This window comes from Sminthopsis crassicaudata, chromosome 1, assembly GCF_048593235.1.
Source record: "Sminthopsis crassicaudata isolate SCR6 chromosome 1, ASM4859323v1, whole genome shotgun sequence".
In the NCBI taxonomy this organism is placed as follows: Eukaryota; Metazoa; Chordata; class Mammalia; order Dasyuromorphia; family Dasyuridae; genus Sminthopsis; species Sminthopsis crassicaudata.
In genome coordinates this window covers 477,319,863-477,333,654 of record NC_133617.1, presented here as the reverse complement: position 1 = coordinate 477,333,654, position 13,792 = coordinate 477,319,863, and the positions used below count along the sequence as shown (strand labels likewise).

The 13,792-nt window shown below is 31.8% G+C and overlaps 1 protein-coding gene across 11 annotated transcripts in view; it reads right to left on the bottom strand.

The window, feature by feature from the left end:
* Window positions 1-13,792, bottom strand: part of SUN1 (Sad1 and UNC84 domain containing 1) — a 79,945-nt gene that overhangs the window by 3,201 nt on the left and 62,952 nt on the right. For all 11 annotated transcript variants that reach the window (XM_074281094.1, XM_074281103.1, XM_074281093.1 and 8 more), the window contains 5 exons: window positions 13,089-13,224; window positions 8,263-8,514; window positions 7,175-7,259; window positions 3,690-3,805; window positions 1,524-1,691 (listed from right to left, as the gene is read on the bottom strand). In XM_074281094.1, coding sequence (XP_074137195.1) covers window positions 1,524-1,691; window positions 3,690-3,805; window positions 7,175-7,259; window positions 8,263-8,514; window positions 13,089-13,224 — 757 coding nt within the window. The remainder of the gene's footprint in view (window positions 1-1,523; window positions 1,692-3,689; window positions 3,806-7,174; window positions 7,260-8,262; window positions 8,515-13,088; window positions 13,225-13,792) is intronic.

The window sequence follows — 13,792 nt, the reverse complement described above, 5'->3', positions numbered from 1 at the left end:
TTATAATTTTTTAAAACATTAAGTTTATATTTTTTTAAAAATCAAGAAATTACTAGTCAACGAATCATATCTTATTCAAGGCATCAGAAGCTGAAAGGTACATTTTTTTCCTTGTTTACCCAAGAGCCAAAAATAATGTCATATCTGGATTAGGAGTCTGATGTCCTGGATTCAAATCTCAGATTTTAGAATTGTGCATGTGACTGAGTATATCACCACTTCTCTGGGATGAAGTTTCCTTATCTGTAAAATGAGGGATCTAGACAAGATGTTCTCTAAAGTATTTTGTAATTTAATCAAAAACAACTTGATCTTTATAGCATACCACATACAGAGAGGAAACAAATATCCTTCGATTTTGACACAATGTTTATCTTCTCTGGTGAAAGTATTCTAATGTTTCTTATCTTTATAGATACTTTTACTCAATTGGGAGTTAAGGTGTAGAGATTGGGGTAGGATTAAAAATTCAACCTGCTAGTGGCCACTAAATGTACATTTGGCCAGAGGAATTTTCTCCATCTTCCCTTCCTCCCACTCCCATCACTTGTCAGTTCAGGGAAAAGTTTGAGGCAGTTTCAGTCAAGTCCCTGAAGCTACTTTTCCCCCACTAAGGTCTGGTCTAGAAAGGGCACACCTCCTTACTCCTGACTCTTCCTCAAACCTTTGCATTCTCTTCTTTATATTCTTGGGGTTACTAACTATGAACTTGTTTTTTATACTATTTTGAAAACTTTTAATATAATTTGTTTCCTTTATCATTCTTTGCACTATATTTTATGCATTTAGTTTAAATAACTAATTAATAAAACATTATTCTGAGAAAGAACTCATAAGCTTAATGGGATCTATGATACAAAAAAGGTCAGAATTCCCTACAGCAAGCTCACTTCTATCCCCACATTTTCAGACGTGTGACCAGAATAGTTAAATTTGTTTTTTTCTCTAAAAAATAGATGAATATCAATTTTATCCCTTATGTACCAATTGGCATACTTACAAATTTTGCCTATATTATCTATCAAAAAATTTCAGAAATTTTCTCCACCTTCCCTCTCTCCCACTCCCATCACTTGTCAGTTGAGGGCAAAAATATTAAATAATATCTATCAAAAAAAAAGGGGGGGGGGGGAGACACAAGACACACACTTTTAAACTTGGCTATTATCAGCAAAAACAAAAAGCAAATAAATAAATTCTCAAGACTACTTATAGATGTGCTCCTGGTAACCCAAGTTGGTACTCCTTTGAAAACAATGTTAAATGAAATGGCTTGGTGCTAATATATAAGACTACTATGTATACATCTGCTACACTGTGGCTTAATAGTCTGTGGGTGGCATAAGTTTATTAAACAGTGTTAAATTAAAACACTGTTTCTACCAAAAAAAGTCCTCTAAATTCCAAATGAGAAGCCATTTATTTCTAAGTTGAGATGTGGCTTAGCCAAATGTCAATCTCCCCAATTTTTTCTATAGAAAATTCTATTTTATCTATAAACATTAACAAAAATATATACTTACATATACTGAGAAATCTTTAGGAGCACTAGTGATGTTGCCTGTTGGTGAAAGTGTCTTTGGTATATGTTCCATTGTAAAAGCGGATGGATAGATCATCATTGATAATCTTACAACAAGGTATCCTTGAGATCCTTTAAATGCCCAGCAGTTCCCTGGATATATGTCAGGCTAGAAAGAAAATAAAATACTGACAATTCAACACTTTTTACAATGTATTATAAAAATATTGCAGTTTAACAAATATAGATAGGATTCTTTCTCATCTACTCAAAACTATCCGTTTATAAAAGCTAATACAATAGGATTGGATCAGAATTTCATTTATTTTGGCAAAAAGTCTAAGTTTGGTAACTAGTAAAAAAAATATAAAATCAGCTAATTTACTAAAAAGCTATTTTAAACAATCGATTTACATTTTATTTGATGCCTCAACATAAATGAGCTGGTTTTTTTTTAAAATCCATATTAATATCAATATAATATATTTAACAGAGAATCAAAAAAGTTAGCAAATGTGAAAATGAAATATTTTCTAACATTTAAGGCATATTCAATTTTGGTAAATAATTGTAAATTGAGAGCAAATTGCAAAAACCATATAAATAGTTTTAAAAAATAGTGCTAGAAACTTCAAAACTGTGACCTATTAGTAGTATAGTCATTAGTTGTGCAGTATAGTGCTGGACAAAGAGCACAGATTCTGGAGCCAGAGAAAAACAGTAAAAAAAAAAATCCCCTCAAAGGCTCACTACCTCTATGCAGGTCATTGCCCTCTCTGGGCCTCCTCTTCCTCATCTATAAAAAAAAAAGGATTAGCCTAGATAAGACTGTGAGATTCTTGCAACTATGATATTTTTGGTAGTTTTTACAATTTTAAAAAATATCACCACGTTCCAAATAATTTAAATGGTATATTAGTAAAGTAATCCCCAAATAGTTAATAATAATATTGATATCCTCATAATGTATCTAAAAATGAAATATTAAAAATGGGTGGAAAAAACTTGGTAATATTATATTATCTTCTTTTTCCTGGTTTTACATATTTCTCTCTTTTCTTCTGAAAAAGAAGTAACATGAAGCAAACAGAATTAACTGTCTTGCCCACAGTAACAGAGCTAGTAAAGTGTCTGAGAGTTCAAACAAGGTTCTGAATTCAGGTTTTTTTAGACTCCAGATCTGGTACTCCATTCACTAAGCCACCTATACTGGACCATATAGTGCAAGAAAATAAGTAAATACATAATTAGATTAGGAAAGTAGAAAGTAACCAAGTTATAAAAGGTTTTAAAAGAAAAGAAGAAGTTTCTTCTGGAGACAATAGGAAGCCCATGGAGGGATAAATTTGAGTCAAAGCACAGAAATATACCCATTACAATTCAGCTACAGAATATGCTAGAGTATCCCCCATTCTATTTTGGGGACCATGATAGAGCAGTACTTGTTTTTTTTTCTTTTTTTCTTTCTTTTTTTTTTTTTTCCCTGAGGCAGGGGTTAAGTGACTTGCCCAGGATCACACAGCTAGGAAGTGTTAAGTGTCTGAGACCAGATTTGAACTCGGGTCCTCCTGAGTTCAGGGCTGGTGCTCTATCCACTTCGCCACCTAGCTGCCCCTAGAGCAGTACTTGTATAGAGGGCTCCCAACCAGTAAGAAATATCATGGGAGCTATGGAATGGCCAGAAGAACTTTAGGGAGATAGGACAGATTCCTAAACTGGAACTCATTCAATTATATATTGGAATATATTTGATATTATACTAAAATGAATATATTTAACAAGTTAACATCCTTTGTTGGACTTTCCAAAATTTGCTCACATAACTAGCCTTATAAGATAATATATGTATAAAAACCAAGCACATCCAAACAAAGACAAAACCTCTTAATTCAAAATAACCTCTATAAAACTGGATTACCCACTCATTTAGGCAATGCTATCAAATAAAGAAAAAGACCTATGGAATGGATCTTTATGTTTGGATCTAATGTACTGGAGTTGGATCTCCAACTCAAAACTATTTAATAAGTTTAGTCTAACCCTTGGAAAAATATGTCAATTTATCAATATGATTTATCTGTCTGGGTGGACATTTTACTTTATTGGATGTCTAACCTAGAACATGACTACAGAAAACAATACTGTATTTTAGACAAAATTCACTCACCTGAATGACAATCCGGGGAGACTGTGAGTGATACCACAGAGGAATTCCAAACACACTAATTAATGCAGTTTTGGTTTCATATGTTTCAGAACAACGAGTACTCAGAATGCTGCCACCTTAGAAACAAAGTCATTTTGTTTCAGTATCACATTTGACCACTGAGAAGCAATATAAAGTACTAGTCTTAGGAAACTTGTTTTCAAGTAAACTTTTTTTAAACCTCTGAAAATTCTCTAAACCTCTAAGACCATCAATTCTAAAAGGTTTAACATTAAATACTGTAAAATTTAAATGAGAATAAACACTTACTTTAAAGTGACTTTAAGTTAGTAAATATTTCTTTACTTTTAATAATCTGGGAGGAAAGCTAGGAATGTTGTATATCTAAATGACTTAAGTCAAATATGAGTTTCTGACCATTTGATGGTAATGTTGTGTAATAACAGCATTGGAACTAAAAGATTTGCATTGAATTCAATTTTATATAAAATAAAATGAAAAGAGCTATAACTAGCTGATCTCTAAGGTCCCTCCCTGATCTTCCAGCTCTGAATCTGATACACAGAAATAACTAAAATAATCAGAGACATCAAATTTAACCAACTATCAGTATATTTAAAGAATATAGACACAAATGCATATACAAATATGTATACAGACATAAATCAATTAGAGAAATAGAATAAACTAGTCAGAAATGTTTATTTACAACACATTTGCACTTGCAACACATTTATTAAGAACTGTATAAAGTTTTCTAATTTCTACCTCATATTTTTACTTCAACAAATCCATCAAGTGAAGAAACATATTCAAAGTATCATGGGATTTAATTTGAGGAAAAAGACAAGGTGATATAGTGAAAATAGTACCAGATATGAAGTTAGAGAGATCTGGGCATTGCCTCTTTTTTCTAATTTAGAATTTAAGTAACTTTCTTCATGGTCACACAGAGCTTCAGTTCTTTCACTCTCTAAAATAAGGATAATATACTCTATACTAATATCTCATTTTTTGCTCAAAAATGCCTAAGAATTTTACAAACAATAAAAAAAACCATAAATGTCAGTTATTAGTGAAAAGAGGATAAGTATAGTTCTATTATTCAAGGACCAACCCAATGTCACAGACAGTCATCATATGATGGGTGAAGACTGTCTATAATATTATAAAATAAAAGGGTTATGATCTACACTGGTAAAAAGAGTACTTATAGTGATGAAAGTCCCAAATCCTGACATAATTATTCTCAGCAATGCAGTGATCTAAGACAAGAACTTACAATGAAAAATGTCATCCATCAATATAACCAAAGACCTATCAAATTGTGCATGTCCTTTGACCCAGCACTGCCTTCTAATGGGTCTGTATCCCAAAGAGATCATAAAGGAGGAAAAAGGACCCACATGTGCAAAAATGTTTGTGGCAACCTTTTTGTAGTGGCAAGGAACTGGAAACTGAGTGGATGCATATCAGCTGGGAAATGGCTGAATAAATGGCATATAGATGTTATGGCATATTAATGTTCTATAAGAAATGATCAGCAGAATGATTTCAGAAAGGCCTGGAGAGACTTACGTGAACTAATGCTAAGTGAAGAGAGAAGAACCAAGAGAACATTATACATAGCAACATGATGGTCAACTCTGATGGACTTGGCTCATTTCAATAATAAGGCAATTCAAGGCAATTTGATGGAAACAGCCACTTACATTCAAAAAGAGAATTATGGAGACTGTGGATCAAAGCATAGTATTTTCACCATTTTTATTGTTATTTGCTTGCTTTTTTCCCCCCTTTTTCATCTGATTTTTTCTGTGCAGTATGATAAATGTGGAAATATATTTAGAAGAAAAGCAAGTTTAACCTATATTGGATTGCTTGCTGTCTCAGAGGAAAGAGGAGTTGTGGAGGAAAAATTTGGAACACGAAGTTTTACAAGAGTGAATGGTGAAAACTATATTTGCATGTATTTTGAAAATAAAAAGTTACTATTATTTTTTAAATGTCATCTATTCCCAGAGAAAGAACTGATGATATCTGAATGCAGAATGAACCATTCTTCTTTTTTTTAACTTTCTTTTTTTCTGAAGGGGTTGCTTTATTTTTTTTTGTTAGTCTATGTTTTTTTTTTTTCACCACATGACTACTGTGGGAATGTTTTGCATGACACATATGTATAGCCTATACTGAATTACTTTTATTGTCAATAAAGAGATATAGGGAGGGAAGAAGGGAAAGAATCTGAAACTCAAAGATTTTTCCCCCTCCTTAGAAAAATATTTCTATTATTATTAAATATTCTTTGTAGCAACTAAAATTTTCTAAATACATACAAACATAGTTTTCAACACTCACCTTTTCAAAACCTTGTGTGGAACTCAAAGTTTTAAAAAACAAAGGTTAAAAATTATTTTTTTGCACATAACTGGGGAAACATAAAATACTAAAAAAAAAAAAAAGTTTTAAAAAATAAAGTGAATGAAGGCACAAAAGTCCCAACTCTTGAATTAAATTTTTACTTTAAGGGATACCTATGTGGCACAGTGATTAGATACAGCATGAGCCCTGGAGTCAGGAGGACTTGAGGGTCCTTCGACATTTACTTAATCCCCATTGCCTCAAAAAAATATTATTAATTTATGAGAGATTTTTTACAAAATCTAAGAGCAATTTAATGGTTTTTGAAAAATGAATCCAAGGGTGTTCTCCTTATAGAAGATTTGCTTTCTTCTCTGCATCTATTTAAATTTAAATTTAAATTTTAATTTAATTTAATTAAAATTAATTTAATTTAAATTTAAATAGATTTAAATAGATGTTGTCTGTTACAATAATAAATATAATAGTCTACAATCAACTTCCCTCATCTGACTTCCTACAACCAATTACCAATAGTTCATTTGTCAGTTATATTTTGCTTTATTGATATTTGCCTTTTAACATGTATTTTACCATATTTTTTTATTCTGCCCTGAAATTTTACATTTATGATATGTACTATTTCATACTTCTTTATTCTTAACATATTTAGGCAACAAGCATTTATTAAGCACCTAATGTGTGCCAGATATTGGGCTAGACACTGGTCTCATGAACATTGTAGATGCTTATTATTATTATAGTATTCTTGCACTATGCATCAAATTAAACATCCCTGTCATTTATGAGACAGGTTGTCTCATTACAGAATTTAGATGTTAATAGCTCAATAATACAACATTAGCTTAGATATTTTATGATTTAATGAATTTTTGTGGGAATGGTTTTCTGATTGTATCAGCAAACTTATAATTCTAAGTTCAAAACAAATTATAATTTGTCATTAAAAAAAAACCCTAATAAATGAATTCCTGTATTTAAAGGTATATGAAAATTCATTATTTGATATCTTTTCTTAACATATTAGGTGAGGTCTTCAGTGTTTCAAGGACAAATCAAGCAATTTTTAGTCTTAGCACTGAATAAAAAATGATTTTACTTACCTCCAGATTCTAAAGCAAAATCTACCATCCCTGTTTTGTCTTGGGAATACAGCTTCAGAGCATTATTAACAATAACACGTGCTTGCTAGTTGTGCATGGGGAAAAAAAAGAGGAAATGAGGGGGAAAATATTAAAAAATTTTTTTTAGTTTTGAAATTTCTCCAACTCCCTCCCTTTTTTCCTCCCTGTCCACCCCCCCCCCCCCTTTTTGGTTGAGGCAACTGAGATTAAGTGACTTGCCCAAGATCATACAGGTAGGAAGTATTAAGTGTCTGAGGGCATATTTGAATTCAGGTCCTCTCGATTTCAGGTCCAGTGCTCTCTCTACTACACCATATAGCTATTCCTTAGAACTTCTTTAAACAAGACACAAATAAAGAATGCTTTTTTTTTTTTTTTTTTTTTTTTTTTTTTTTTTTTTTTTGGCTGAGGCATTTGGGGTTAAGTGATCTGCCCAGGGTCACACAGCTAGAAAGTGTTAAGTGTCTGAGACTAGATTTGAACTCAGGTCCTCCTGACTTCAGGGCTGGTGCTCTATCCACTGCACCAACTAGCTGCCCCAAGAATGCTTATCTTAATTTCTGTATATTTAATAATATTTTAATGATTCTCTTTCTAAAATGTCTATCACCACAAATTAACCCATCTTCCTGCTTACTTTAATATAAGTAACTACTTCTGCTCAAATACATATAGATAAATAAAACAAATCAACAAAATGCACATTTTTGAGAATGCATAGTTCAAAGAATTAGTATCTTCATTGTTAAATATCTAGATATTTTTAGGTGATTTTAACTGCACCAAAAAAGACTCACTTGTAAAATGTCATGAAAACATACTTAGTTTAGTTCCACTATGCTGCTGAGAATATGCATATAACCAAAAGAATAAGTAGGGGCCACATAGATAAATAGCATCTCACTGACCAAAATTTTTTTAAAAAGCTCTTATTCAAAATGCTCTCTTTACACTTAGGGACCAAATGATTTGGTAAGAATAGCTGATACTCCAAAATCTTTCTTAAGACAAAGAAAATCCACTTCTTCATATAGTTTTTTAGCATTTAAAATTATCTTTTTACCTACCAATTCTGTTATGCCAGAAATCCTCACGCTGTCAGCATTTAGCAATGTCTCAGGAGTTGGAATTTGTTTTGTCACCGACACATAGTCTGTAATATTCTTTAAAATTTGCAGCTCTAAATCCCGTAATAAAATTTGCAAGTCACCTTTGCTTACAAATTTGGAAGAAAGCCAGTGTAGCAGCCATTCAAGAGAACCATCTTGATGATCATCAGAAAACATAAGTCTGATAGTTTCCCGGATTTGCATATCTACCTAGTTAAAAAAATTAGTGCAACAGATTTGTGAATTTACAAAGTTAATTCAGAATCATCAATTTATCTATTCATTTAAAATTCTCAAAGCAATTATGAAAATGAAAGCAATTTTCCCCCCTACATTTCAGAGAGGAAAGCAGAAAAAATCTTAATGGAAATAGCAAGATGGGAAAAAAAAACAAAACATGTAATAACATTTGAGTGCTGTATTTGGGGAATACAAAGGAATATATTAAGCCTTGAAATAAAAAACTAGCATAAATATTATAATCATTTTATTCAATGTCCTCATTTTGCAGATATGGAAACTGAAGCTCAGAAATTAAGTAATTTTGGCAAAATCACATATGTGGTCAGTGGCACAATCAGGATTTGGTATCTGATTTTCTGATTCTAAATTCAATGCTTTTTCTACATTGTCAACTCTTATTTTGGTTGTCCTAAATAAAAATACAGCAAAAAGAATCTAACATTTCTTCAAAGAATCCAAAGATGCTAAGAGTATTTAGTATGGAAATTTACCAAAGAGGAATCTTCTCTTATACAAATAAAAAACTAAGAAATTAAATGTTTCTTGGATGGGGGTGGAGGAGAGTAACATCTAAGGTTGACGGAAACACAATATTTACAATCAGAAGCAGGTTAGATTCTTCTTACTTTTATGATGACTGTTGTTATCTTTTTTACTGGCTCTTCCTCAATGTGGATATGCTCCTCTGAAGTTCTTTGTCCTCCTCTATCTCTTTCTACATTCTTAAACTTGGTAATTTCATATGGAGATATAATTTAATATCATCTATCACATCCATGCAGATGGCTGCTAAATCTGTAACTCCACCTTAACCTCTCTCAACTTCTATATTTCCAACTTAGCACTTAATATTTCACTTTAGATGTCCTACCCATCTTGAAATTCAATCATGTTCAAATCAATTTTTTTTAAAAACACAGCTCTGTCTATTCCTTTAAACATATTTATTTTCATCTCTTAATAATTCCTTGTGATAGAGGCTCAAAACCTCAAACATAAGATTCTTTTCTACTTCTCATTCCCTATATCTAATATTTCCCAAGTCCTGTTAAACTCTACATTCAAAATCTCTCATTCATATCCATCTTTACCTTTTTAACAGAATAATTTTTCTTAAAAAAGTGATAATATTCTCAAGTACAAAAAAAAATAAGATGAATTATGTCTATAAGTAATAGTACAAATTACTATGTATTCCCATTTTCATTTTAACTAAAAGAATTTTAATGGTTTTTTTGTTTTGTTTTGTGTCCTCAATCTTTTATTTTCTTTTTTGCACATTTATAATTTTATTGACGTTATTTCATCTAACGTCATAGCTAATTTTTTGTTGGTGGTAGTTTCTCATTCTATGTCCTATATACTCCTACTTTGCTCACAATAGTTCAGACCCCCTGTCTTTTAATCCATTTTTTAAATCGATTATAATATCTTCCTTTAAATTCATATCAAATCTAACTTCTCTTATTCCTCCATGATACTGTCTAAAGAATTTTACTAATCTACTATAGTATCAAGTTATTCCTTCATTCAAAAAACTTTCAGTACTACCTCTATGAAATTAAATGTAAACTCTTTGATCATAAAGGAGGAAAAGGGACCCATATGTGCAAAAATGTTTGTGGTAGCCCTTTCTATAGTGGTAAGAAACTGGAAACTGAGTGGATGCCCATCAGTTGGAGATTAGCTGAATAAGTTACGGTATATGAATGTTATGGAATATTATTGTTCTGTAAGAAACAATCAGCAGGATGATTTCAGAGAGGCCTGGAAAGACTTACATGAATTGATTTGATGCTGAGTGAAATGAGCAGAACCAGGAGATCATTGTACACGACAAGAAGATTATACCATGATCAATTCTGATGGACACGGCACTTCTCAACAATGATATGATTGAGGCCAGTTCCAATGATCTTGTGATGGAGAGAGCCATCTATACCCAGAGAGAGGACTGTGGGAATTGAGTGAAGATCACAACATAGCATTTTCACTCTTTTTGTTATTGTTTGCTTACATTTTGTTTTCTTTCTCATTTTTTTTTCCTTTATGATCCGATTTTTCTTGTGTAGCAGATAATTGTATAAATATGCATACATGTATTGGGTTTAACATATATTTCTACCATCTTTAACATATATTGGATTATTTGCCATCTAGAGGAGAGGATGGAGGGAAAAGGGAGAAATTTGGAACACAAGGATTTACAAGGGTCAATGTTGAAAAATTATCCATGCATATGTTTTGAAAATAAAAAGCTCTAATAAAAAAATTTTTTTAAATGAAACTCTTTGCCAAGGCCCTTGAAATTCTGATTCCAAAATATCTTTCTAGCACCTTATTTCATTCTAGAATATAGAATCTTCAGTAATCTTAATTCTAGCCTAACTAGAGTACTCCTTGATTCCTTAATCATTTTGCTTCGTGCCATGTCTGCTTTTTTTAAAAAAATGAACTTTTATAACCTTTCAAGCCTGGAACAGATTCTTCCCATTTTTCTGTTGAAGTCTTCCCTTCCCTGAAACCCCATTTTAGGCGCCACCTTCTCTTTGAAGCCTTTTCACCTAATATTTTCATCTCTTAAGACTGTGAGTCCATTCAGAATAAAGACTGGCTTTTGCCTTTCTTTGTATCTCCAGTACTAAGAGCATGTGGTATATAATATTTGCAATAAACTTAACAGGGCTTAATAAATGTATATGACTAATTCACTACCACCAACCTTAGCTAAAAGTATTTCTGCCACCAGAAATTTCTCATAACACTTTGTCTGGACTTTGCATCTAGCTTGTATCAATACTACATATATTTACATTTCCTTCCTAACCTGCACACCAATTTGTATTATAGAATATGTCTTAACAATCTTCATATCACTAGTGTACTTAATATAGCAGTTGCCTATACATATATTGAAATGAAGTGAAAAATCCAAAGACGCTAACACTGTTTCCACAGTCTTCAATTTTCACCACAAAACCTATTTGCAATAAATTTACAATTAATGAAATCCAAAACTTATTGGCTAACTAATACTCTGCTCAAATTATCGTTAGCTGGCATCATTCTGAAACCATTTTAAACTTTTGAAATAATATAATCAAATTTTGATGCTGATTATTTTTTAGAGCATATCACTACATCAATATTTCTGAAAGTTCTCTCTTACATAGTATAAGAAATTATTTTCTGAAGAAAACAGGAGACGGGATGTGAAACAAGGACCACTCCATGTAGGAGACAGAACAAGGAAAGAGAGCCAGGGAGACCTGAGATCTAAAGACATTCCGGGTATCCTTCCTAAAACCAATGTAATCAACCATAGTGATTAGGGACCAAAAATTGAAACCATGGACCTATATGAATGTGTATCTACAGACAGAAAGACAAGACAGATACACACACACACACACACACACACACACACACACACACACACACCTGCAAAAACAAAGACTATTGAGAGAATTGTGTGAATCACGACTCATCTTGTCACACAATTCTGGATCTAGCTCAGTTACTTTTCTATTCAATTATGGATCTAGTCCAATTGTGAGAAAAATTATATTCAATTATGGGAATTGTGAGAAAACTTCTTTGCATTGTTTGAATCTAGCCCTGCATAGCTAGTAAGCTGTACCATTTCTATCTGCTGTTTAGAAACCTTTATTTAAGGACCTAGGTAACAATGACCAAAAACCCAGTTAAATTCAAAGACTGATGCAAGGAGTTTTCTTACAATTATATTTCAAGTAGCCCATATATCTTATCTAAAAACTGGTCCCATATTGTTCAACCACTTACTGTTTCCTGGTTGCTTTGATTGAATCCACTTGGGAGAAGGGAATGGGATACCTCTTTTTCTGATTTTAGATAACTGCATCTGTTCATTCATTCTCTCACTCTAAACTTGGAAAGTTCCTATAATTTCTTTCAATTAGAAACCAGATTACCTAATCTTCTATCCTAGTTTATATTGTTAATCATTTTCTCTTAATGCACAAAAATCTATGTCCTTCTCGTACTTCGGGTCCAGTGCTAAGCTGAGGAGGTTTGGTTTCAATTTGTTATGCAAGCAGCAAGCATTACTAATAAATTAATATGCTTGGAAGCTGAGAGGAAAAAAATCCATTCTGTTTACATTTTGTAAGTCTTATATCCTACTCAACAAAGTTACTGATGTGAACAGTTAAGTTGGCAATTATAAAATACAACACGGTACAAACAGAATTGGATTTGAAGTTAAAATACTTCATTTCAAAGCCCAACTCTGCCATTTACTAGGTAACTTTCAAGAAAATCACTTCACCTTTCTGAATTTCAGTTTCCTTCTCTGTGAAAATAGCACTGTTGGATTACATCATGTCAGGTTCTTTCCATCAGTAAATCTACAAATCTATTTAGTTTTCACTATGTAATACTGAAAACTACATATGCAACAATAATTAAGAAAAAATTTTATTTCATGAACTTAAAAATGTTGATACATACTTTTAATATCTCAGATCATAAAACATGTCAATAACAAAATGCTTACTTACCTTTTCATGCATCACCTCTACTTTGTCACAGCTAGTCTTCAAGTCTTGCCAAGTTAATAATTCTGATTTCAAATGACCTAGTTCCAATTCTAGATGCTTAACTTTGGACATGAGATGTTGTCGTTCATCAACTCCACTAGTAAATCAAATATAGAAAAAATGTTACATAACTTGAAGCTAAATTTTATTTCAACAACATATTAAATGACAAAAATAAGCTAAGAAACAAACACATCTTACAAAAAAAAAATCACATTATGAAAATTCAACATTGATCTTGCCCACAAATTGAAAACTACTATAAATATATGTAATGATAATACTCTTGAAAGGAAAAAAAAAAAAAAAAAAAAAAAAACACCTTTCAATTATTATTAATGCTAAATCAAAGAAACAGAAGGGACAATAAAAAACACAGAATTTTTGAGTACTAAAAGGGTGAAGGATATAGCTATATTATGGGAATTGATAATTCAACCTATACTCTGAAGATCTAAGAATATCCTTTTTCTCTCTCTCTTTCTCTCTCTCCCATTCCTCTTTTTCTCTTCCTCCCTTCCTCTTTTATTCTATTTCTCTTTCTCTCTCTTTTTCTTCCACTCTCTTGGCCTCCCCTACATAACATATCTTTGAAAAAAATTTTAGAGTAAACCTCTCTACCTTTATGAGAGCAGATTCAATAGTTAAGATTTTTATTCTGTACT